General features: G+C 37.0%; 4 protein-coding genes across 6 annotated transcripts in view; 1 reads left to right on the forward strand and 3 right to left on the reverse strand.

The window, feature by feature from the left end:
- Positions 1–8,550, forward strand: part of LOC124638351 (actin cytoskeleton-regulatory complex protein PAN1-like) — a 40,697-nt gene extending 32,147 nt beyond the window's left edge. The window contains exons 3-5 of the mRNA XM_047175293.1: positions 2,169–2,301; positions 5,156–5,287; positions 7,458–8,550. Coding sequence (XP_047031249.1) covers positions 2,169–2,301; positions 5,156–5,287; positions 7,458–7,659 — 467 coding nt within the window. The 3' untranslated portion in view covers positions 7,660–8,550. The remainder of the gene's footprint in view (positions 1–2,168; positions 2,302–5,155; positions 5,288–7,457) is intronic.
- A 4,025-nt stretch (positions 8,551–12,575) lies between these two features.
- On the reverse strand, positions 12,576–13,991 carry LOC124638382 (dihydropteridine reductase-like). Its single transcript, XM_047175329.1, has one exon. It carries the CDS (start codon positions 13,675–13,677, stop codon positions 12,973–12,975), a length of 705 nt encoding a protein of 234 aa, XP_047031285.1. The 5' UTR covers positions 13,678–13,991; the 3' UTR covers positions 12,576–12,972.
- Positions 13,992–14,408: 417 nt separating this feature from the next.
- On the reverse strand, positions 14,409–15,332 carry LOC124638506 (dihydropteridine reductase-like). The gene has a single exon (XM_047175479.1). It carries the CDS (start codon positions 15,168–15,170, stop codon positions 14,409–14,411), a length of 762 nt encoding a protein of 253 aa, XP_047031435.1. The 5' UTR covers positions 15,171–15,332.
- Positions 15,333–15,487: 155 nt separating this feature from the next.
- LOC124638542 (ninjurin-2) lies at positions 15,488–22,263 on the reverse strand. Of its 3 annotated transcripts, none has more exons than XM_047175545.1 (3): positions 21,895–22,218; positions 18,896–19,072; positions 15,488–16,147 (listed from the first exon to the last, which is right to left on the reverse strand). In XM_047175545.1, the coding sequence occupies exons 1-3, from the start codon at positions 21,928–21,930 to the stop codon at positions 15,956–15,958; spliced, it is 405 nt and encodes a 134-aa protein (XP_047031501.1). In that variant the 5' UTR covers positions 21,931–22,218; the 3' UTR covers positions 15,488–15,955. The 3 variants fall into 3 exon arrangements, with proteins under 3 accessions (XP_047031501.1, XP_047031499.1, XP_047031500.1); XM_047175543.1 differs by lacking the exon at positions 15,488–16,147 and adding an exon at positions 16,340–16,827 and having other exon boundaries at positions 21,895–22,263; XM_047175544.1 differs by lacking the exon at positions 15,488–16,147 and adding an exon at positions 16,836–17,397 and having other exon boundaries at positions 21,895–22,262.
- Positions 22,264–22,710: the final 447 nt, after the last annotated feature.

The following is a 22,710-nucleotide window of genomic DNA, read 5'->3' on the forward strand; positions in this document are numbered from 1 at the left end:
CGTGGCGGACAGCTGCTGCGATACAAGGATGTGCTGAAGCGTCACATGAAAAGCTGTTCCATTGACCCGTCTCAGTGGGAGAATCTGGCATCCAACCGCAGAGACTGGAGAAGCCGCGTTAAAGCCAAAGTCTTTGACTTTGAAGCACGCCGACTTTCTGAGTTGGATGCCAAACGAGATGAGTTGAAAGCTCGACCACCTGTAGCTATCAACTACAACTTTGTGGCTGGTACCCTGACATGTCCGCAGTGTGCGCGGACTTTCACGCACAAAATTGGATACTCCAGCCACATGAGAGCACACGCACGCCATTAGGGTCGAAGTGGTCGCCGTTGCCGAAATCGGCGTGGAAGATTATTATTATTATAAAATGTACCTATGTCTCTTCCAGACCTCGGGACTATAGAGTCCCGGATTTTTGGAAGGCGAACGTGGGGCCGAAGCCAACACGCTGAAGCCCTTTTGAGACAACTTTAATGAAATGGTGACACAAAACCGACGATTATCCCTGTATACACTATAGAAATGTACCCAAGGACAATCCCCGGTTCTGTGCTAAACTATTGCTAACTATGGATGAAAACTACTTAGGCTATTATGATGGGATGCTAATGGACTAGGAATGGGGAAACTACGGGAACTATGGCACCTGCCGATGACAATGTATTACATACATGTTAAAATGGCAGGTGGAGACTCGCCAACTCACTTACTGGGCCCCCGGGAATCAGTCACTGAAAAGCAACAAGAGGGCAACAGGGACATGAGCGGCTGAGAAGGATGAGGATACCTCGGCGGACTTTAAACGCAGATCACGCGCTCCCTGTGGGTCCAGCATCACCGGCCCACTCGCCACTTACCACGAGGCACCTACCCTCCGAGCAGGACTAACCTTGCTCTAGCGACTCCACTCTGACCGGCCGATGAAGGCAAGCCAAGAGGCGGGAGACCTATCCCCCGTCATGCTTCACTCTGGCAAGCCGGAGGTGGGGGACAGTATACTCTCCCTGGAGCACTCGGATATATAGCCCCGCGGGGTCGCTACTCCCCGTCATATTATTATCCGTGCCGGTAACTATACAACATTTAATTTTAATATTCTTATGTAAAAAGAGAGATTGACAAAATTCATGATCGGGACAATGTGTAAACACTTCAGTTATTTCATTAAGAGTACAATACCGTAATAACAATTCACCTGCTTAATCGTTAAATCTTCATATTGAACTTAGAGCAGTCACTAATGATAATACAAGGTTAATAGATTTGCATGACGTTGTTAAAGGAACACGCACATAAATGCAAGAAAAAAGAACTATTTATTTAAATTCAAAACAGACGAAGAAATCTTCCATAATGAAAGACCAATTACTAAAACAACAGAGCAATAATAATGCAGTAAATGTTCCAAAAATACAGACACAAAAAAGATCCAAGTTTAGATTATATAAAATCACGTCTCATCCCAAAAGTTTCCAGCCAGTTTTTTACAGTCTTTCAAAATAAAAAATAAACGCGTCTTCTGATTTAAATGGTGACCACTTTTTTATGTTCAGTCCAATTGCAGGATCATTTATTTGATACAAGATCTGTCAAACATATTCTATTGTTAGACAAAGTGTCATGGCCGCTCAAAGCTCGCGAAACCAGTATTGAACTCTAGAAATCAGTATTGTGCTCGAGATGTGTCTAGCATTGATTCTTTGTAGCTTTGCATTCACAGCTTAGATTTAAAAGGTCAGATCTTCAGAAGTGACGTGTGTTTTACATCTGCAAGGCTGTTCTCTTATCCGTCAAAATATTTCAATATTTAAAGCAACTCCATTAGTTGATTTAATGAGAAAAAGGGCAATTCCCTGAGAATCCTTTATTCATTTACTGACATCGTGTTTTCTAACAATATTACAGTTCTATAACCGAGTCCTTGTGAACATTATATTTTTTAAGAGTGTCCCTGAAGTTCCGTACCGGCTTTTCTCCATGGGCCAATCTTTTCGGGACCGTGCACTTAATATGACGTTTCAGAAAAGCCTGCAGAAGTCTATTTGAAATCAAACTATTTGTCTTTGACTTCAAAACTATACGTTCCACCACTATAAATATTTCTTTAGCATTTTCACCACCTATTTATTTCACATATGTACAAATGTCATCATCCTGTCTTCCAGCTGGCATAGGCAGCGAGATCCCCACATCATCACCGCTGGCGCCCCCTCGAGCCCCCACGGTAGCTCCCACAGTTGCCACTCCGACTCCCGCAGCCACTGAACCGACACCACCAAGACCTGTTGTACTCAACCGGTAAGTTTTATTTATCACCGGAAATCTTAAAATAACTGTAATTACGTTCAATTTTCAAAATATGGGAACAGTTACTTTAAGAAAAACGGACGTTTATTTTGGCAATGAAAATGGTCTTAGAATAACCCACTATTATGCAAGGTGTGTTCTTTGGTTCAAACCGACCAAAAAAATGCCTAGGCTTTTCCCAACAGTGCTGGGAGTTGACTTCCAATTTAATCGTACCTCGTCATAGGGACTCCCTTACCACAGATACCGATAATCGAGTAATAGACAATTTCCTATTTCAAAATGAATTGTGTTGAAACTAACGAAGTAGCACATATTACGAGACGATGGAATCATAAAGACTAGTAAGTAATATAGAGTCAGCTGGATTGCGTGCAGACTATTGTTACGTTATAATCAAAGACTGCTAGTTAATCGGTTATCGGCTGCATCAACCGGTATTATGTCTAAATAGGTTATAATACCTGGGCGATCTATTAACAACTACTTATATTTCTCTGTCTAATCTTTGAATTAGAGGTTCATTCATGTAGCCATAGACAATAATTAATATAATATTCACAATAAGGCAAAGACAGCAAAGGTATGGTGCCATTACGTCACCAGCTAGGTTGAATAAAATCTCGCGGTTTGCGTGTTCACACAACTAATATAATCGATGTTTCGTTAACTCTAAACACGGTTTCCGATAGACTGGTTTGGAGTGAGACCTGATTGCAGAATTAATTGCTCGGTAACAATCGGTAACATGTGTTGTAACCATTTATGGTAATCGGTAAACAACGATTTGAAGGATCAGTTTTAATGATTGCGATGCTCATAAAACAACACTCGTAATAAGGGATTTTGGTAATAAACATGTGAGGAATACAACGAAAAAAAAGAGCTCAAAGTTAAAGATTACCAAAAAGAAAATAAGTAACCAAATTGACGACAAAAACAAACAAAAATCCAAATTGCACACCTTTTCGTTTCGGGGAGTCTCTTAAGAAATACTTACAATGTCTTATTCTACGAAAGAGAACACTTATAAATAGAAGTACGTATAGGAATCCTCCCATTCAAATGAATCCATGATAAATTACATGACATCAACACAATAGCTGATCAAATTAAAGAAAACGCAAAACAGCTATATATTATCAATTATCGTCCATTTTGAAGCACTTTTTTCGCAGTTTATATAGTAAGCCGATAATTACGTTTAATTCTTCCATTAGAGCATACTTCTTAGAGTAATCTGCTGTGACAATGCTCATAGCAACACATACTTTCCCAGGTTTGCGGATAACAATTATCTTGTTATATCTAAGTGGAGAGATTTTCTTACAATTCTCGCTATTACCTTACAATGTTCGTACGTAAGTAAGGCTAATTCTATTGCGATAGTTGAGTCTTCATGAATCGTTTATAATATCTGAGGCTTAGTGTTGTCAACAGTAATATACTTAAATCGCGGAAGCTAACGTTCTATAATCCTTTCTGAGTGTAACTTCATTTGGTACCAAAAACTGATCGAAATAAATGCCATTCCCAGAATTGTTTTAAAAGTCATCAGAAAAATTCGCGATTCTTTGGCTCTCACAATTACCTAACATCACCTATCAACTAAATAAGGACCATTATTTGAGAAACAGCAAACACATGAAAACAATTCAATAATTCCTTCAGTCTGATCACTAAAACATGAATCCAGCATTAACATTAGCAAATAAAACCTTGAAGTTTTAGTTCTAAAGGTTTTCAATAAAGAGGCGTCATGACCATTGGCTGCTAGACGCCTAATTAGAAACGGCATATAAGCTAACATGCGTTCAAGCATTTGAGAAAGGAGTCCACACGGTCGCTGGCTTCGGTCATAAGGTTATTTTACCATTTTAGTGAGCCATTCAGAAGTGTAAAAGCATCAAAATTGTTAATTGAAAGGTTGGATTTTAGAAAGGTATAATAAATCTATACATAGTACTTATATAATAAAGAAGAAACATTTTTTGATTGTTTATACCCTAAACTTCCCGAAACTACTGGACCGATTGAAAAAAAAAACTGTTAGAAAGCTAACACTCTTCCCGAGTAACAGGCTACATTTTATGCCGACACGAATAGAAGTTCCCAAGGGACGCGGGAGAAACCACGGGAAAACGGCTAGTACTTAATATAAACTTAAGAAGCAAGCATTCATAGGAAGCGGTTTATTTTTAAGTCATTTTTTTTAGGAATGGCCTGGCCTTATCTAGTTTCCATAAATATTCATCCGTATATCTGTTTCGATGTCATTCGCATTTTCTATTGTTTTTGACCCATTGAGAAGAATTGGGGACGCATTATAATTTACAGTTGTTTTGCCAACAAAATTCTTAACTGCCGTATCCGTTACTTTAGGTACTTGTTTCGAAGAAAGTATTACTTACGTTATGAAGTGAGGTACTTAAATTACTTGCCTACTTAAGTTGGTCGTCTCAATTACTTTTGTACACACTTACATATGTACGGTCATTAGTAGCGTTCTTAAAGTTTCAAGGTCTTCTTTCTTTTTAGCTAATTGACATCGTGTACCAGTTACCAAGTGTGTTTTGGCATAGTTTAGATATGTTCACTTAAAGTAATTAGCTGAAGTTCCGCTATTTTTAATCTTCTTCAAGGTTTAGGTGCAATTAGTGCATTTTTATAATTATAGGATTGGTTATTGCTGAGATTAATCGACAATCTTAAAAACCACTTTAAGGAATTCAGAGTCGTTTACTTTGTTTAATCATATTGTCAGATACAGCTTTTATTCGCTTCCAGCAACTTTTGTTTATCCAAAAAGTAATTTTCACTTTACCTTTGCCTCTCCTCATTCCAGGTTTGGAGACGAAGGCGAGCTGATGATGGGCAGTCCGTCGTCAGCGGGCATCACGCCACGGCCGATGACGCAGGCCACCACCAGACCTACCACTACCATGAGACCTGTTAACACGAGGCCCGTGCCGCCTAGGTAAATACATTCACATTTTGACGTGACAACGTCTTATATATCGATGGAGCCGGCTGCACGCACGAAAAAACATGACTCATGCGGCGTTACCTCGCTCTGAGGCGTTCCGTTTAAGGCTTGAAGTGCAAGCGAGAGCACGCAACGAGTGACAAAGAGGCACGATCGGCCTCCGCTTTCGGCAGCGTTCGACATCTGACGATCAATTTCTTATGATGTTGTCACGTTCGACTATCGTCAGTAAACCGACTTTACAGACAACCGTTTTTTAAAAGGCTAAGGGTTCATTCGGTTCGCAACTAGAAGAGCTGGGGCTGCGGGAAGAAGTGTTACCGCGGCCCTGGTACACACACGGGGTGCCAGAAGAGTTGGGTTTAGGTCCACTTACAAAAAAATCGGATATACGTAAACAAACATCCATTTACATTTCATCCAAATCTCTTATTTTCCGTGAATCATGAAGAAGTTGCAAGGTAACTAGGTATTTTCCGAAAATACCAAAAGTACCTAAGTATAAAAATAAATCACTAGGCTAAAATCATAAATAAGTAAAAACAAACACTTATCACTTAATTCAACTAGGTATCGCAAGGTTAAAAGTCTTGAACTTATAACCGACATAGATATCTCAGACTTAGCAATATTTTGGTAATTGACACAAAATAAATTGTAATAGTAACATCATTAATTAAATTAAGCGGATCATTGCAAACTATTATGTGTCCTCTTGTAATACGTCCACATATATTATTGTAACGTGTCATTAATCATATTATGACGTCATAAAGTCTTGTAATTTATGACCAGTGTTTCAATTGTTTCAATGCTCCATAACTGTATCAATCAAAAGCATTTTAAATAGTTAAATTGACATACAAACAAGCTTAGATTTTTTGTGTCTACTTGAACAAAGAAATATCACTTGTGCCCTTGTTTTGGTCATCAGACATAACGTGGACATTTAAAGGTCGTCCTACACTTACTTACTAACTGTCAGAAACTGTCAGAAACTGTCAGAAAAATCTGTCATTATTACGTTAATTGCTGTTGTCTAGTTAATTGCAGAGGTAACAAATTATCAATTATCCAAAACTATGTTAAGAGTTTTTCTAAACAATATTTTTCTGAACTTCTGTTTTTGTAAAAAGCTAGAAAGATGCTTTTTCTGTGACGGGTAACCTAACATTTATCTACTGCGTACTGGTCTACTTCCTAATGCTCGTAGGCGTAGGCAGTTCCGTGACAATGTGAACCAGATATTATTTACTTACTGTACTTACGAAGGCTGTCAAAGATATTCATGAACAATATTCTATATAGTATCAAGGCAATGCCGTTTCATTGCAAAAATGTGGGCGTGGAAGTGAGACTGGGCACTCCCCTTTATTCAGATTTCTAGATAGATATAAGTTTATGTGCCTAATTTTATAGCTAGGAGAGAAAGGCAAAAACTTTCTATTAGAAGATCAGGACTTGAAAAATAGAAAAAAAAACGTACTTAGGTACGTAGACAGTTCATTAAATCTTATAAAATTGGATTCAAGATCTTAGTGACAATACCATAGTCTATGCGTAATGCGTATGCATAATATTAACTAGGTAGGTACTCTTTAGATCGTAGTTATACATAAATTATTTCCCTACACGTATGCATCAAATGATTGCAACTAATTGCAATAAAATGCAGATAACGTAACTTATTACGCTGACGAGTTCCATTATTCAAGTGTTTTTTTATAACTAGCATACAAAATGAAGTCGCCTTTGTGATGTGATGTATGATGCAGATTGCTGTTTTTTTCATTGTTTTATATGACATTTGAGTTATTCACGTGCCTATGCATGTGCGTAAATAATCCTTAACTTAGGTGCTTTCTTTTTTTTTAAATAAAATTACTAAAACGGATGGAGTACCTATACGGACGATTCGAATGCAACTACTTACATATTTTCATTTTTTCAATAAAATATTAGGAATATAAGCTCCCAATTAGATATAACAGGATCCGATTAATCCAAATTCTTTTTATCAGATACAAAAACTCTACTCTTCGTATCAGAATAATATACTACGGACTTGATCGAAATACGGCCAATACACAAAATCCCTACTATGGACATAACCACATCACCACTTACAAAAATATTTACTTTATTTTTCTTCTTTTTCCAGACCAACAATGATGACTTGGGCGGGCGCGGCTTCCAACACCCAACCGACGCGTTTTCCATTACGACCTTCGCCGTCCGACGTCCCGCCTCCATACTCCACAGCCATCACTCTCATCGACCAAATCGGATACAAAATAATAAAAACAACAGAACTCGTTACCGATTTACTAAGGAACACAGTACGAGCGGTCGTCGGACGGTAGACCAGTGGAAAACTACATTTTTACTTCATAAATTTTAAGGCTGTAGCTGCCAGTGACATAGTCATTTGTTTCGAAAATCAAATTTTAAAAAAGAACGAAGATTTTACATGTGTGAATTTATATAAAAGGCTGTATATTGTTATTTAAAGATTTGAATATAAATCCCAGTGATTAAAATGAATGACTGGCGACATCTAATGCAGGAAGTCGGTGCACAATTAATGTTAATGTTACAAGTTTTGCATAATAGGGATCTTAAATGGCCTATTTGTAAAGACTAAAAAACTGTGTTTGTGTGTCTTTTTAGAATTACTTTTGAGGTCAAAAGATTTTTTCTTCAGAAAATTCAACGCAACAAATAAAATCAGGACGAATAGATCACTGTTTTATTACATTTTATTAGTGTGTGTCACTATTCTTTCAAAACTGCATTATTTGTGTCGTCTGAAAATAGTTATTTTTTTGTACCTATATAGGTTTCAATGGGGAAATATGAGTATTCTAATATGTAGTGATATGGCCTTCTAAAATAAACACGTAATTGGCTGTTAAAAATCTTAATAGATCGCGATACGATCTAAACTTCGCAGTGGAATTTGACCGCCGACCTTTGGGCATAACAAAATATTAAAAAGTTTACAACTTTTTACTATAAAAAACAGCTTTTTTACTGTGAGATTATAATAAATAGGAATTCTACGTAAGCAAAACGTATGTAGGTAGGCTCTAAGTTAGACTGCCTACGACAATTCTGTCATTAATTTTAAGTGTTAAATTATTTATATTAGGTCGATAGGTTTAAGTAATTAAGCTAATTACATATTGTGACTATGCATTAAGCTTTTATACTGTAGGTCCTAGTGTGGCTTAATAAATGCTTTTTATTTATAATCGTTTTGTTTTTCTTCAATCCCTATATAAAATTAGTAACAACAAAAACCATTTGCGAATTATTTGGATGTGCAAATTCACTATTGGTTTGTATGTTCAATGTTACAAAGTAATTAGATTTCGCCAGCGTGAAATCGCTGGGCCCTCAATCCTTCATCCCGTAGGAGTTACTTCACGAACCCTAGGTATATAAGGCTCAACAAATAAGCTACCTGTCATTGAAATAATTTTCCAAATCGGTAAAGATCCCCAGGCCCGCCGTAAGCGGGCGTGCAATGCGTGCACCGCACGCGGGCGGCACGTCCTAGGGGGCGGCAAATCGAGCGACCTATCACGTAATATTAAAAAAATACAATATCTTTTTACCAATTATTTGATTTCAATATTTCCGAACACAGCAATAGCGCTAAGAATATTACTTACACTGCCGGTTTCAGTTACATCTGTTGATCATTTTCAAAATTAAAAATTATTAAAAACGATTTAAGATCAACCATTAGCGTAGCGTGGGGGGAGAGAGCAGGGGGGCAAATGCCCTGGGCGGCACTATTTAGGGGGCGGCAAAATTAACCCATACGGCAAAATTAAACCATAATTACGTAATAAAAATATTTTTACTAAAAATAGATGAGTAGATTAGCAATAAAATTTCAGAAAAAGCCGCCCTTGCTTTCGTCGTCCCCTATCAATTTTGACGGGTTCATCCTTTGCATCCCCAAAAAAATTCGCTCTCGCTGCGCTCGCGCCTTCATGTCAGATATCGCAATCGCAATTTATCTTTGTTTAATTGTTGAGGCATTCAATTCCGAAAAATCATTTTTTGCGCACGTCCGTTATAGCTTTTTGTTCACTTTGGCTTTTTATGATATGTTTACTTCATGAAAACTCTAAGGAAAAAATCGCGCTCGCTTCGCTCGCGGCTTCATGTACATTTGCACTTCATTTCTGAGCATATCTTACTTTTTGACTTTGCTTTGTTAATTTACAGTGGTTTTTATTTGTTTTGTGTCCTTAGACTAAAAAAATTTCAACGGGAAACCCACCAAAAACCATTAATAACATATTTTACTGAAATTAAACATTGCTATAGATATTTAAGTTCGTTAGTTTAAGTTACCCATAATCTATTCTAAGTACTTTGATATACATTATGTTGGTACCTACCCATTAATCACAATCTTTCAATACATAGGGGCCACTTGGGTAATGATTGCACTGCATTGATGCCCTAAGCAATTGCTTAGTCTGCTTATGGGCTAACCCAGGAGTTCTTAGGTTACTCTAAGACTTAGAGCATTTCAAGTAAATAAAAAGTTATGTGTAATATATGTTATGTACCTAATGTACCTATTGCAAAATTCATGAATCCAAAAGGAAGTGCGTTTTCTGCAATCAGAGCGGTGCATGTACATATTTTTTTCTGTTGGACAAGTAAAATGGATATGAATGGGGGGGGGGGTCCGGACCCCCTGGACCCCACCCCCCCTTATATATTTTTTGAAAAAACCCAGTATAATATGTAGTCGTAGGGCGGCATAATCGGTTTTGCACGCGGGCGAACAAACAGCTAGCGGCGGGCCTGAAGATCCCTTGAGATTACTTACCTACCGCTAACAAACAAGCGTCAGCTCTACCTTTACACGAGGAATGCACTTAATCATGATTAACATTAAGTGCATGGAAATAAAGCTTGGAGTTTAACTTCAATTCACCGGATCATTATATAAATGTACACAAATATTTCTAATAATTTCAGGGGCCCGATTCTCCTAATTTTACTTAAGCAACATACGATTCACGTTCGACTCGGTTCGACTGAGATCCAATCCCGACTCGATTACGATTGAAGCGTATGTGACATTCCGCTATTTTTTCTTTGGAATAAACGTTTTTATCCTTTTCTGTCATTCAATAATGAATCATTTGGTCTGCAAATGATTTACGATTGCAATATGATTGTAGAGAAAACTACCATACAGACCAAAATCACCAAAATAGCAGACCAATCGCAAACCAATCGAATGCCGTTGGAATACGATTGGTCTTATATTAGTAGCAGAATGCCCGATATGGTTAAAACTACTATTGCGATCATATTACGATTCGTTTTCTATTCAATTTTGACATTATTAACTTAGGAGAATCGGGCCTGAGGCCAGCACCATTAACACATAACGCCTACGTTACTCGAATAGCAAACTGTATGTTTGCTATTCTTAAACAAACAGGCGTTATTACTTTTAACATAACATCATTGTATAATCATCGGCAGGGATATTGAGCCCTGACCTGCGCAGAAACGATTTATTGGTTTATTGCCTTATGTGTACAGTGCGCAAAGCGATCCCCACTCTTCCGCCGAGAGCTCAATATCTGTGCCGATGCCCGATAACTATAGTGCTAGACATATTTGCTAGTAGATCATCACTCCTCATAGTAGAAATAATTAGAACCAATTGGGAATCGATGGAGATGTCAATGTTTAAGTGGATGGATGTTCTTGTCTATCGTTAGAATATAAATATGTCAATGAGTGGACGTTTTATATAGCTGAGATGACAAATGACAGTCAAATAGGTATCATTTTGGGTTATCATTATGGACCAACACCAATAACAATAATATTATTACTTTAGCAAGTAACTATCTCACTTTCACTCATTACGATGCCCCGAACCGAAGAATGTCACATGTTCAATAAACTTAAGATACGATTCCACTTCATAATAAACAACATTGATAAGCACCACCAACTCACACCAGATTTTGCTCCCGGAGTACAAAAGTGAGCTCAGTGATCCTGCAATGAAAGTCTACTTTAAGTCAGCTAGTTCATGAGATAAGATCAACCTAAGAACTGACTTTCCTACTGGACTGAACTGACAAGTGAAAGTCGTTTCGTACTGAGCCTAAACTGGATTATTAACACTAAACTTGAATTAAATTATATTTACGTAACAATATTGTGTAATAATGTATTACGTTATACCTATTCACTTCGTAAAAACGATCTCGTCTCAATTCAATTCCACGGTACCTACTTATTTATTACTTAGGTACTTGAAACACGGTAAAAACTTAGGATCCCACTACCGTTTGATAAAAACAATGTAAGTAGGTAAGCATCTAGCATCTACCGAGGGTACCTAAATTAGGAAATCTAACAGAATTTCAAGAAATTTCAAACACAATTAAATTAAATCCTTTAACAATTGTTCGCGAAACTGCAACCTTTATGTATTAAGAAGATTACATTAATTTTACTTTACTAGGTACTTTAATTTTAAATCCATGTTCTTATAAAATAAAATAATCATATAAGTATTGTGAACACATACATAACTTGTTTTGTTTTTTTAAATCAACTCTGAATTGACATTGTTATTGATTTATTTATTTTTTGCGATAAAACAATTATCAGACGAAAATAATTGTCTTTCTGTAAGACAAAAATAGCACTCACTGGACGCCCATCACATAACATTAAGTAAGATTGAAATAAAAGCAGGAAAATGTTCGAAAACGTTAGAAAATGGTACCAGTATGAAGCCTGGGAAATACCACGAGGGCAGTGACTCATTCAAAAATTCTTAATATTCTGGCCAGTGTGGTATTTACCTCACTTGGGTTTTAATTGTTTTAATAACTGGAAATTTTGCTTATAGAAGACAGCTATTATATAAATATTTACTTTTAAAATGTATATTTTAAAAATAAATATACATAACTAAAGATAATTATTTTTCTTCTAGTCTCAGTTGAAAAATAATGTGTGTCATGATGATTGAACTAATCAGTAGTTTCTAATGGTTATTTATAACAGAAAACCTAATTACATCTAGCTTGCATACATCAGTATAAAACAATGATTCTATTATATACTTATTGCATGTTGAAATTCTTTAATATTCTGCATTAATAAGTACCACTTCTAAGTTATTTAATGTGACCATAGATAACCAGTTCCAACTGACCTCCATAATCAGTAATGAACCATTACATCAGACATTTAATAAAAAAACAAGTTCAATGCTTCCACATTTAATTACACAAGTTTTTAATATCACATTGATATACTCTGATACATTTCACATGTTTTACAATATCATGCTACAACATACACGCATACACTTTGAGATTATAGTATTTATTGTCTACTGCTTTATAACAATATATTAAAACTCTAATCTTACAAAAGAAGGAAGGTTGTTAAAAATAATATCAAATGTAACAAAGTCTAATAATTTTCAAACAATGCCTCGCATTGATTTGATACAAAATGCAGCATAACCAAACAAATTGTATTCAAAATGCACTTCTGAAGTACTTCATAAAATAATCTTCACAACAGAGAAATAATTTAAACATTTCACTTATGTACTAAATATTTGAGACAGCTTCACTTATTCTAAGTTGGCAAGTTTACTGGACAATCAGTTCAGTGACATTGTCCTTGGTCACGAGGGCGACCAGGCTGCCACTTGCAGGACGCTCCTCACCCTTGATCCACTTGTCAAACAACTGGGCCACGAATGTCAGCGGTGTCCACGTACCAAAGTCAGCTTTGGGCATCCATTTGCGGTTCATCTCAGTATCCAAAGTGACAGGAAGGATTGCCACTGCCAGGGAGTTCTCTGGAAGACCAGAATCTTTGGCTCCAAGAGACTTGGTGAGTTGGTGAACAGCAGCCTTGGCCATGCCATAGCCAATCATGCCAGGTGTACCTTCTAGAGCCGCCTTAGCACCTGTCAGGGCCAGCAGCCCTCCTGCAGACAGGTATTTGGAAGCAACAGTTGCTGCAATAGAGGAACTCCACACGGACTGGCGCCACATTAGATCCGCTTGCTTGCTGAGGTCCTTAGCCGCGTTTCCGCCGGCCCAGCCGCCGGCCACACAAATAACTGCATTCACTTTCTGACCTTGCAGGGCGCTGGCTAATTCCTTGACGACGTGTTCCTCTTGGTCGACCCACGAAGCGTCTCTAGGTACAGTGATGTTGAGATCAGCTTTTTCATTAGGGTTCAAGTCGATATTCGCGACCCACCAGTTAGCTGATTTGAAGTGGTTGACGCAAGCAGCGCCGAGAGCGCCTCGCCCGCCGTACACAACTATCTTTCCGCTAGCCATTATTATCACGTCCAATCACTACCACGGCCAAAACCCAACTGAATCGAGTAAACCGCTCGCTGAATAATAGTAAAAGTAAAGCTAGCTATAACTTGCGCGGCGCGGTAACCTCGGCTCGGACTTTTTGTCGTTCGGATAAACAAGAGACAATGAATGAAGGACAACGTTTCTGGGTTAATAATTAAGCACGATTGGCTTCTTGACGTCACGCGTTTATTGCTGAGAATATTTTGTAGTAATTATTGTTTTAACTAAACTTTTTGAGCAACAGCTTGTTGCTTTCCAGTGACGTTTATGACTTTGTTTGACGTTGACTTTTGACTTCGTATTGCCATTTACAACTAGATGTCATTCATTATTATGTCAAAAAAGTATAAAAATAACCATAAAATAACACATTTATTTCTGAAAAAATAGGTGCTGTTTACCTTCTTATATTTAGAACGTGGATTCCAAAAGTAATAATTTTATAGCAACTCGGTGCTGATGTTGCAATAATTTTTTTACCTCTTTTTATCGCATCACTAATAGGTATGCTCTTGGTGGTTCATACATACATCCTAAGTTTTTTAATCGAACCCGTATATATCTAAGGTACTCTGTGATCAAACCTCAATTCAAATGTTAGAGACTCCGATACTTATTTCGAAAATGTAAAATAACTTCTTACCTGAAAGTACACAAAATATAAATAAAAGGCATCGTATAGTTCCAAATAACCTGCTGTGTATTTAATGGGTTGTTTCTGTTATAGGACCTATTAGGACCTCAGACTTTTCTAGATTTTCTGTCACTGGCAGTACCTGCGTATTTTTATCTTTTGTAACTAGTGCCATAAGACTACCACTTGCTGGACGCTCTTGACCATGGATCCATTTATCAATCAACTGGATCACAAAAGGTATTGGAGTCCATCTGGTATGGTCTGCTTTGGGCAACATTCGCCTGTTCATTGGTGTGTCTAGCACCAGCGGAAGTATTGCGACTGCAGCTGCCTGCTCGGGCAGACCGGAATTTTCAGCTCCGAGAGACTTTGTGAGTTGGTGGACAGCTGCTTTAGCCATGCCGTAGCCCATCATGTCTGGTGTGGCTCTCAAAGCCGGTGTAGCTCCTACGAGAGCAAGCAATCCTCCCGAACAGAGGTATTTGGAAGCAGCGACAGCAGCGATGGAGGACGATATCACAGACTGGCGCCACATGAGGTCCGCTTTCCGACTGAAGTTCTGTGAGACATTACCTCCAACCCAGCCACCGGCTACACAAACAATAGCCTCCACTTTGTGAGTCCGTAGTCCGGTGTTTAGTAATGACATAACGTGCTCCTCTTGCTGCATCCACGATGCGTCGGGAGATATTGTGATGTTGAAATCAGCTTTGGGATTGGCTCTTACGTCTATATTTCCGACCCACCATTTAGTTGCCCTGAAGTAATTAACGCATGCTGATCCTAGAGAACCTCGCCCACCGTATACAACAATTTTGCCAACGGACATGCTGTAGTTGAAAATGAAGACGATACGCTCTGAATTTCTGAATACTTTTCTGATTTGGAAATTATAAATCAAAATAAAATTGACGCAAACAAGTTTGCTTACTGTCAGTATGGAATTCTATATTGTCTTCGGTTGCTGTGATGCATGATGCTTTATGCAAGAAGCTTTGAACCACTTCTTGTTTCTCCATGGTTTGAATTGGTTTGGATTGATTAGATTTAGGCTGAGGATTTAGGTGTTCTTGACTGTTGGTACATGGTACTCCGGGCAACGTATTAAAAATGCATTTTTCAAAATCTTCACAATAAAACCAGAAATTTTATTGACACATTTTTTATTAGTATAATAGATAGAATAGAAGATAATATTTACAAGTGTACCTTCAAAAAGTGTGATTTAATTGAATATACTAGTTTATTGATACATTCCTAGTTTAAATTACCTACCTACTCTTTAGATTAGAATAATGCTTATCTAATAATATCATCGATCAAAGCATGTTGGTAAATGAGTAAAAGATCTACCAAAGTATGTGTTTCCGAAGAACCAGAAGAAACACAAGCTTTCAAACAATTAAATTCGAGTACCTACCTTCTTACCTACAAATATAGAGAATATAGAGGCACACTATTGACAAATTATAAAGGGCCTGAAAATGGTCTAGTTTACTGACATAAGCGGAGTAAATGATTTGACTGTTGTATCCACTTATCAGGCTCATGAAAAGAAAATTAGAAAACCTTAATTTTAATTAAGCAAACGTAAAAGAAAACACAATAACTAAGTTACTGGGTGAGCAGGCGTGCATCAATATCAATTTGCATTGAGTAAAATATGCTTATGATAATGTTGATGGCAATACTGAACACTTTGAAAATCAAACTGACGTTGTTCAACACTTCGGCTTTCCGATGGTCGGGCTGATGGTTAATGTTGAAAATGAAGCTGAGTACTACTGCTACTACTGCCGATATCACCTATGAATGAAAAAACACAAGAAAATAAACAAAAAATTGCAAAAAAATACACAAAGTTGGCAACAAAAAAAAATAGGTAAGCGAGCAATAAACACACGAAAAAATAGACAAAAAGAAATAAAGCATAGCTATAAAGTCAATAGCTGAAAATAAAACAAAGACAAGAGGTACATAAAGACATATAGTAGGTACAAAACAATGATTGAAATAAGAGTGACCTAATGTATTCTGCTCTTTTGAAAAGTCTTTAATACTAGTATCATAGATGTGACAGAATGGTAAAGTAGGTACCTAAGCGATTTTTTGTTCTCATTGTACTGCCATTACATGTTTAGACTAGACACTTATTTAGGTACTTAAACCTACTCTATTTATTGCCATACTCTTATCGAAAAATTCCCTAAGCCTTATCCTATCTCAATTTCCAGAACCTTCTAGGTTCCTGTAACATTACGGATTTTAAAGAAGGTATCATACAAGCTTGAAGTCTTGTTCCCGAGATAGTCTTGCAAGGAAAGCGCGGGGTCGAGGCCAAAGGTCATTTTAATGACGTCACAAAACACTACTCCAGTCATCATACCGACGGAGGTGTGGTACAGCCAGTCTGCCAGCTTCTTGTGTCTGTGGTTTGAATCGCCGTCCAAAGAGGATATTATAAGAGCCAGGACTCCCGCGCTTGCCTGCGTAAGCAAAGATTTCTGTTAGCCATGAATTGGAATACTTGGGCATTATCAGGATTAGAATAATGACTAAAATTCAGAATGATACATAGGTAGGTACCACTACTGCATCAATATCTTCAATTTCTCGCGCATGAAGGGTAGGTAACAGACATTAATATCAAGGTAACTGACTCAACTCTTACAAACTAAGTGTTATATTTTACTTCTTAATAATATTTTCCGCAGTGCTGACTAATTTATTTGCATCGTGACGTTTCATTCGCTGCAATTCAAATTTTGGCATCAATAATATTTTGGGTTAATTTTTAACTATCTGTATCAAAACTACCTCTAAACGGCAGTTACGTTAAGCTTTTTTAAATATTCATTATTTATATAATTTAACCGATCTAGTACTAATGGGTTATTTGAATATTCTATGCCAAATGCGGAAATGACGATATTGATAACGGAAATGACGAAAATGAATATAACAATGACGTCATTGAGTATGACTGCTGATGGCTGATCCTCGTGATCGTTCAGGTCCAAGCCTCCGATAACCACGAATAGTAATCCAACGAGAAGCTAAAACAAAAATCATTTGTTTATTTTTAAGTATGGCTTAACTAACGAAATAAGTATTTATTGGAACCGAAGGAAGGTCGTCAGGACCTTCCTTCAGTTTAATATAGGTAGAAGTTTACATTGAAATACATGCTAATCGTAAGCCTGCTTACAGTGCTTACTACAATAAGTGCTAAACTTGAATGTAAAAGCAATCCATTAAATTTGCTAAATCATTGGGTCTTCATAAAAGAGCACTGCGTAGACCTATTCATACCACGACCGATGAACCTATTAACAAGTCATCTATAGACATAAACATGTGTTTTCCGTTTTATCAGCGAACTGAATGTATTAGAAGCTCTTTCCGTTAAAAAACCTTGTTCTTATTTATTTGTTACGAACTTTGTTACGCATTTGTTATGGCTGATTTACATTGAGTCAGTAACTGACGTCAGTCCACTGACAAGTCAGTGCTGACCCGGCACTGCCATCGTGTAAATTGATTTGAAGTCAGTACAGTGACTGTAATAGTTCGTGTAAATAGCACGCGTCAGTTTTCGGCGCGTACACTGACGTCAGTTACTGACTCAATGTAAATCAGCCTTTATGTTTAGAACCTATTTGCAATATATGGGACATGCATCTATACATATCAGGTAACTTTCAGCCGCCTGAATTGTTATTATGCGGGCCTTGTAGGGTCAAAAGACTATCTTTGACTTTGTTTAACTTAGCTGTCACCAAATAAATTAGCTTCGAAATTATGTAATGTAACTTTCACAAGCCTACGAAATACATAGTATAGGTATGGTGGCAAACTAAAATTTCTTAAATCCTAAGCTAGGTGATCAAATCAAATAGTCTAGCATATAGGTCTTCATATCGCGTAAATGCTTGGTTGGTCTAAGTCTTGATATCTAGCCAGTGAAGAATCGAAGGCTGACACGAGGACATTGAGAACAGTGACGATAAATGCCGTGGCTGTGGTCCCATAGTTGATGTTCAGCGCGGAGGTCCGATGCCGGGGCCGGTGGAACCAGCAGTCACGCCAAAGATTCAGCGAGAGGAGCACGAACCCCATCGCCACCTAAGAGCTTGAGCAATTCAAGAAAAGAAAAAGAAGGAGACAGAAACTGAACTTTTGGAAGCGATTTTGATGAATCTTGGGACGTTAATTGGACGTTGATAAGATTATTCATAAGATATATTGATACGATTACTCATAAGATACATATTTTTCTTCACGCAACGTTCCTAACATGCACCTTTGTAGAAAATGTTCGCCAGACGAAAACGTTCATGAAAATCCTGTTCTCCAGTTAAGGTATTACAAATTTACCGCGGCCCTGGTATTTAAAAGGCCTACGACGGAACACGACGGTTTTTAGTCAGTAAGGTATTACAAATTGGGAATCCCACGAATTCATTTAGATATGCCTACATCCATCATGACGTGGCAGTCATGTGAACTCACAACTTTATTACCATAACCACAAGACACAATTTTGAATCTCACCTGCAGAACGATAGATATCGAGATGAGGACCACTAGCAGCGTGTAGAACTCATGCTTGGGCCCCACTTGCAGGACATACTTCAGCTGTGACGCGTTCGAAGTCAGCAAGGCTATGTCTAGCATGCCTTGCGCCACCGTCTTCTTCGTCGCATAGCGGTTCGCGTCCAGCCCCTTGATCTGAAAAAGTTTGTACATAAAACCTATAGAAATAAGGTAGATATGCTGAATGACTGTAGTAACGAAACCTGGCCTGGTAGATAAAATATAGGTAGGCATGAATAGGCATGATGACAAATTTTTAAATTCCTTTGTATGATGTAGGTATATGTCTATTTTATATGAAAAATCATTAATTTTAAGAAAATGCGAAGTTTTTTTATCAAATAATTGCATTTTTCTCTGTCCACTTTGAATCCGACGCGAAAACGCTTGTCAGTGTCATGTCGTCACTTGTGACGTCACAACTGAAATTACAAGACGCAATTGTAAACAACGCTCGTGCAATAATTAAGTTTTTTGTGTTATTAAATATGAATTCGAAAGGGCATAGGTGTTGTGGGGTCCCCCAGTGTAAGAACACATCCAAAACAACTCCTGATGAGTTATTTGTGTACGTTCCTCACAATAAAAAAATACGAAACAAGTGGCTTAAACTTGCAAGGCGAGATTCAAAAGCAATATTGCCCAGGGTACAACTTTATTTTTGTGAAGATCACTTTGATGTAAGTTATTACATAGTTCTCTAGATTCTAGCATAGTTTATAATGTAAATAACTATTTCGAGGTTAGGTTTCATCTCTCATTGTTTTTTAATTAAACTAGTATACTTACATGGAAGTTTTAACATTTCTAAATTCAGCTGAACAAAAATCTTTATTTGATGCCAAAAACTTTCCCAGCATTATGATATCAATTTTAGGCAAATTAGCGCTGTTTGCCTTGATAAATCCGGGCTCCATAACTCGTGTTATAAACAATAAATTAATTAAAAACAAAGATCGCAGTGGAAGTTCACAATAACGAAATGTGACGTTCGCGCGCTTTCGCGCGAGTTGTTTTGAGAAATGACGTCACGAGCTCTGATTGGTGTTCAAGATATCATGGCGGATTGCCTTATTTCGTAATTTTATTTTATAAAAATACATATTAATCACATTATTAATAAAGAAAACAATGCGCGTTTTATATTCCAAGCTTCAAGTTTAATTTAATAAATATATTATTTTAATGATTTTTGATTACTGTCATCATGCCTATTGTAACTTCATTTATTTCTTTTGAGGTTTTAGTTAGGGTTTTTTTGGAAAATATGCGAAAACAACGAGACCTTTCTTAAATTCAAGGAAGTTCCTTGCAGGTAGTATTTAATTTTTTTAATACTCGTTAACTGTCAAAACATTATTTTACAATCTTGTCAGTGTTTTGACCTCCTCCAAAACCCATATCTTTGTTCACTACAATGTCTCCTACTTAGGTACGTGCTTCTATCTTATACAGCTTTACAAAGCTTCTGCAAATCCAAAAAGAACGTCAAAAGTGCAACATATCAAGAACAACAGGTATAGTTACTTCGTCAGACACGATGTCAGTCGGTGCATCCTGTTCCTTAGTCTTAATCTCATCAATATTGACTTGATCACTGACACCATTCTCTTTGCTACCTTCTTCCATTTTAATTAAAAAATAACTCAACACAAAACGGTCAATTTTGAAGTGTTTCTGAGATCGCGTGCGGATGGCTACTGTTCTCGGCAGTAACAACACAACGATTGTAAGAAACCGTAGATTATTTGGTATTTCCTTCAGACAAGGCCAGGAGAACATACATTTGATCAATAATGCGTTTGAAGTCTCCTTAGAAACGCTATCAAGAGATATTAAGTAATTTTATATGTTAAGGGATATCGGCAATCGGTCTTCGTAATTGATCGGCTATGTGAAATCGATTACTCTTCAGACAGTTGCTTGAATTTAAAATTCTTGAAACCAATTGTTGTAATAACTCCTGACAGTAGCTTGTCTAAAGTTTGCCAATCGATGACTTATTTAAATTTTTGATTACGACGGATTTTATGTAAGTAGTCTTTTTCATATGCTAAGAGTCATGGTACAGTCTTAAACGTCGAAGATCTCTCAGATACCTACCGATGTCGAATCAATAAAAAAATCTGACAATAATAATTATTAACATACTCTCTATCCAAACCGTTCCTCAGTTTAAGAACAGTACCCGAGACATTCGAATTTATTCAAAAGTTTGTAATTTTAGCAAACTTGACCAAGTTCAACAAAAATTTTCTTGAATACTTGATCAAGTCGGTACGATAACAATCTGATCCTTTCAAAGTATGGGAGCACAAAACGTGAAACAATGCAACCAGGTCGATGGCCGAAGACTATAGGCTAACGGAAGGCGTTCGTTTCTTCGCATCCTCAATGCAAGGCTGCAGAGCCAAAACCTCTTCATAAACAGGCCTCATTATTCTGCACCTACTCGCATTAATTACAGTAATTAATCATTATATATTATACCTTATAAACACATTTAGTTATTACGTTTCTATTAATAAAGTAATGTTTTTCGGAAATGCCAACAATGTTGTAAAGTTTTACAGTAGCTATGGTAAGACCATTCAACCGATACTGTGTGAAGATTTATGCAAAAAAAAACTGTCGCAAAAAATTCAATGGAGAATTCGGTAATAAAATTCAATAACAAGTCCTAAATATTTTTTTCTCTTCCCAAAAATCCGGTGAGTACCTACGTAAGTATTTTCTATGGGTTTCGAATGGTTTCGAACGAATGTCTCCCTTCGTAACAAAGAGCGGCAGATAGGTAAGTAACTTTGTAGCTAACTAAAAAAGTTTTCCTCGGTGGTTATCTACAGATTACTTATTAACGTATTAATACATAGTAAACTAGATAACAGGTAAGAACTATTAAGATTAGGAACCCTTACAGAAAACAAAGGAATCACAAAGGCCCTACAAAAACTCACCCCATTTCTCAATCCAGTAGGCAGAATCGCAGCCATAGTTTCAAATATTATTTTCCAATCACTATCAACTTTTGAAAACCATAACTTTGTCTGAAAAGTGTTTAATATTGTTTTTTCTAAAGTTATTATTTTTCCAAGCTCTGGATGCGCTTGTATTCAGCCGACGTGTAATAAAATCGATGGCGTTACCTGACGACGGATAACACAACAATTATTGGCTGTAGTATCACAAACAATGACGTATATCCTTGGAAAATGAAAGTTTCCTGACAGTTAGACTAAGTTTTGAAGGTCTAAATTACTACGAGTTTACGATACTGTGTCGAAACGTTTAAAGTTGATACAATCCTTCGACGCAACCATTGTTGGTTACCAGAATTTAACGTAACATTTTCGTAGCAAGTAAATGTTAAGTAATTCTGTGATAATACAACACATTAGGTAAACGGACGCAATTTTTAATAACGGATCTTACAATAATATTTAATTTCAGTGATGTAGTGAACTGAACTGTAACAAATGGTAAATCAGTTTTATTGAGTCGCTGCTTAGACCTTGCTCTATCCTCGAAGCATGAACGACTAACGGGCTCATGATTCATTAATTTGGCGCGAATAGGTATTTAAGATTTTACTACTTCTGAAATTCAGTTCAATACAGTGTGCGAATGTTATCCAAATTAGGTAAAGGCATTTATTAGAAATCAGGCACGTCATCCTGGGAAGGTAAACCTAAACCGTTAGAATTTGGGTGATTGGTTCCTCCTAATCCAATGCTTGTAACTAACACTCTTGTCATCATCGCTCTATCTCAGAC

This window comes from Helicoverpa zea, chromosome 17 (genome assembly GCF_022581195.2).
Source record: "Helicoverpa zea isolate HzStark_Cry1AcR chromosome 17, ilHelZeax1.1, whole genome shotgun sequence".
NCBI lineage: Eukaryota > Metazoa > Arthropoda > Insecta > Lepidoptera > Noctuidae > Helicoverpa > Helicoverpa zea.

What these genes read in the sequence shown, in the direction of transcription:
- LOC124638382 (XM_047175329.1), bottom strand. Translation starts at nt 13,677, where the DNA reads ATGGCTAGCGGAAAGATAGTTGTGTACGGCGGGCGAGGCGCTCTCGGC.
- LOC124638506 (XM_047175479.1), bottom strand. Translation starts at nt 15,170, where the DNA reads ATGTCCGTTGGCAAAATTGTTGTATACGGTGGGCGAGGTTCTCTAGGA.
- LOC124638542 (XM_047175543.1), bottom strand. Translation starts at nt 21,930, where the DNA reads ATGGCTGCGATTCTGCCTACTGGATTGAGAAATGGG. An exon ending in CTACTGGATTGAGAAATGGG is followed by an intron (nt 19,073 to 21,894) that starts GTGAGTTTTTGT and finishes AAACTTTTTCAG; the next exon opens with ATCAAGGGGCTGGACGCGAA. An exon ending in CGATATCTATCGTTCTGCAG is followed by an intron (nt 16,828 to 18,895) that starts GTGAGATTCAAA and finishes TTGCTTACGCAG; the next exon opens with GCAAGCGCGGGAGTCCTGGC.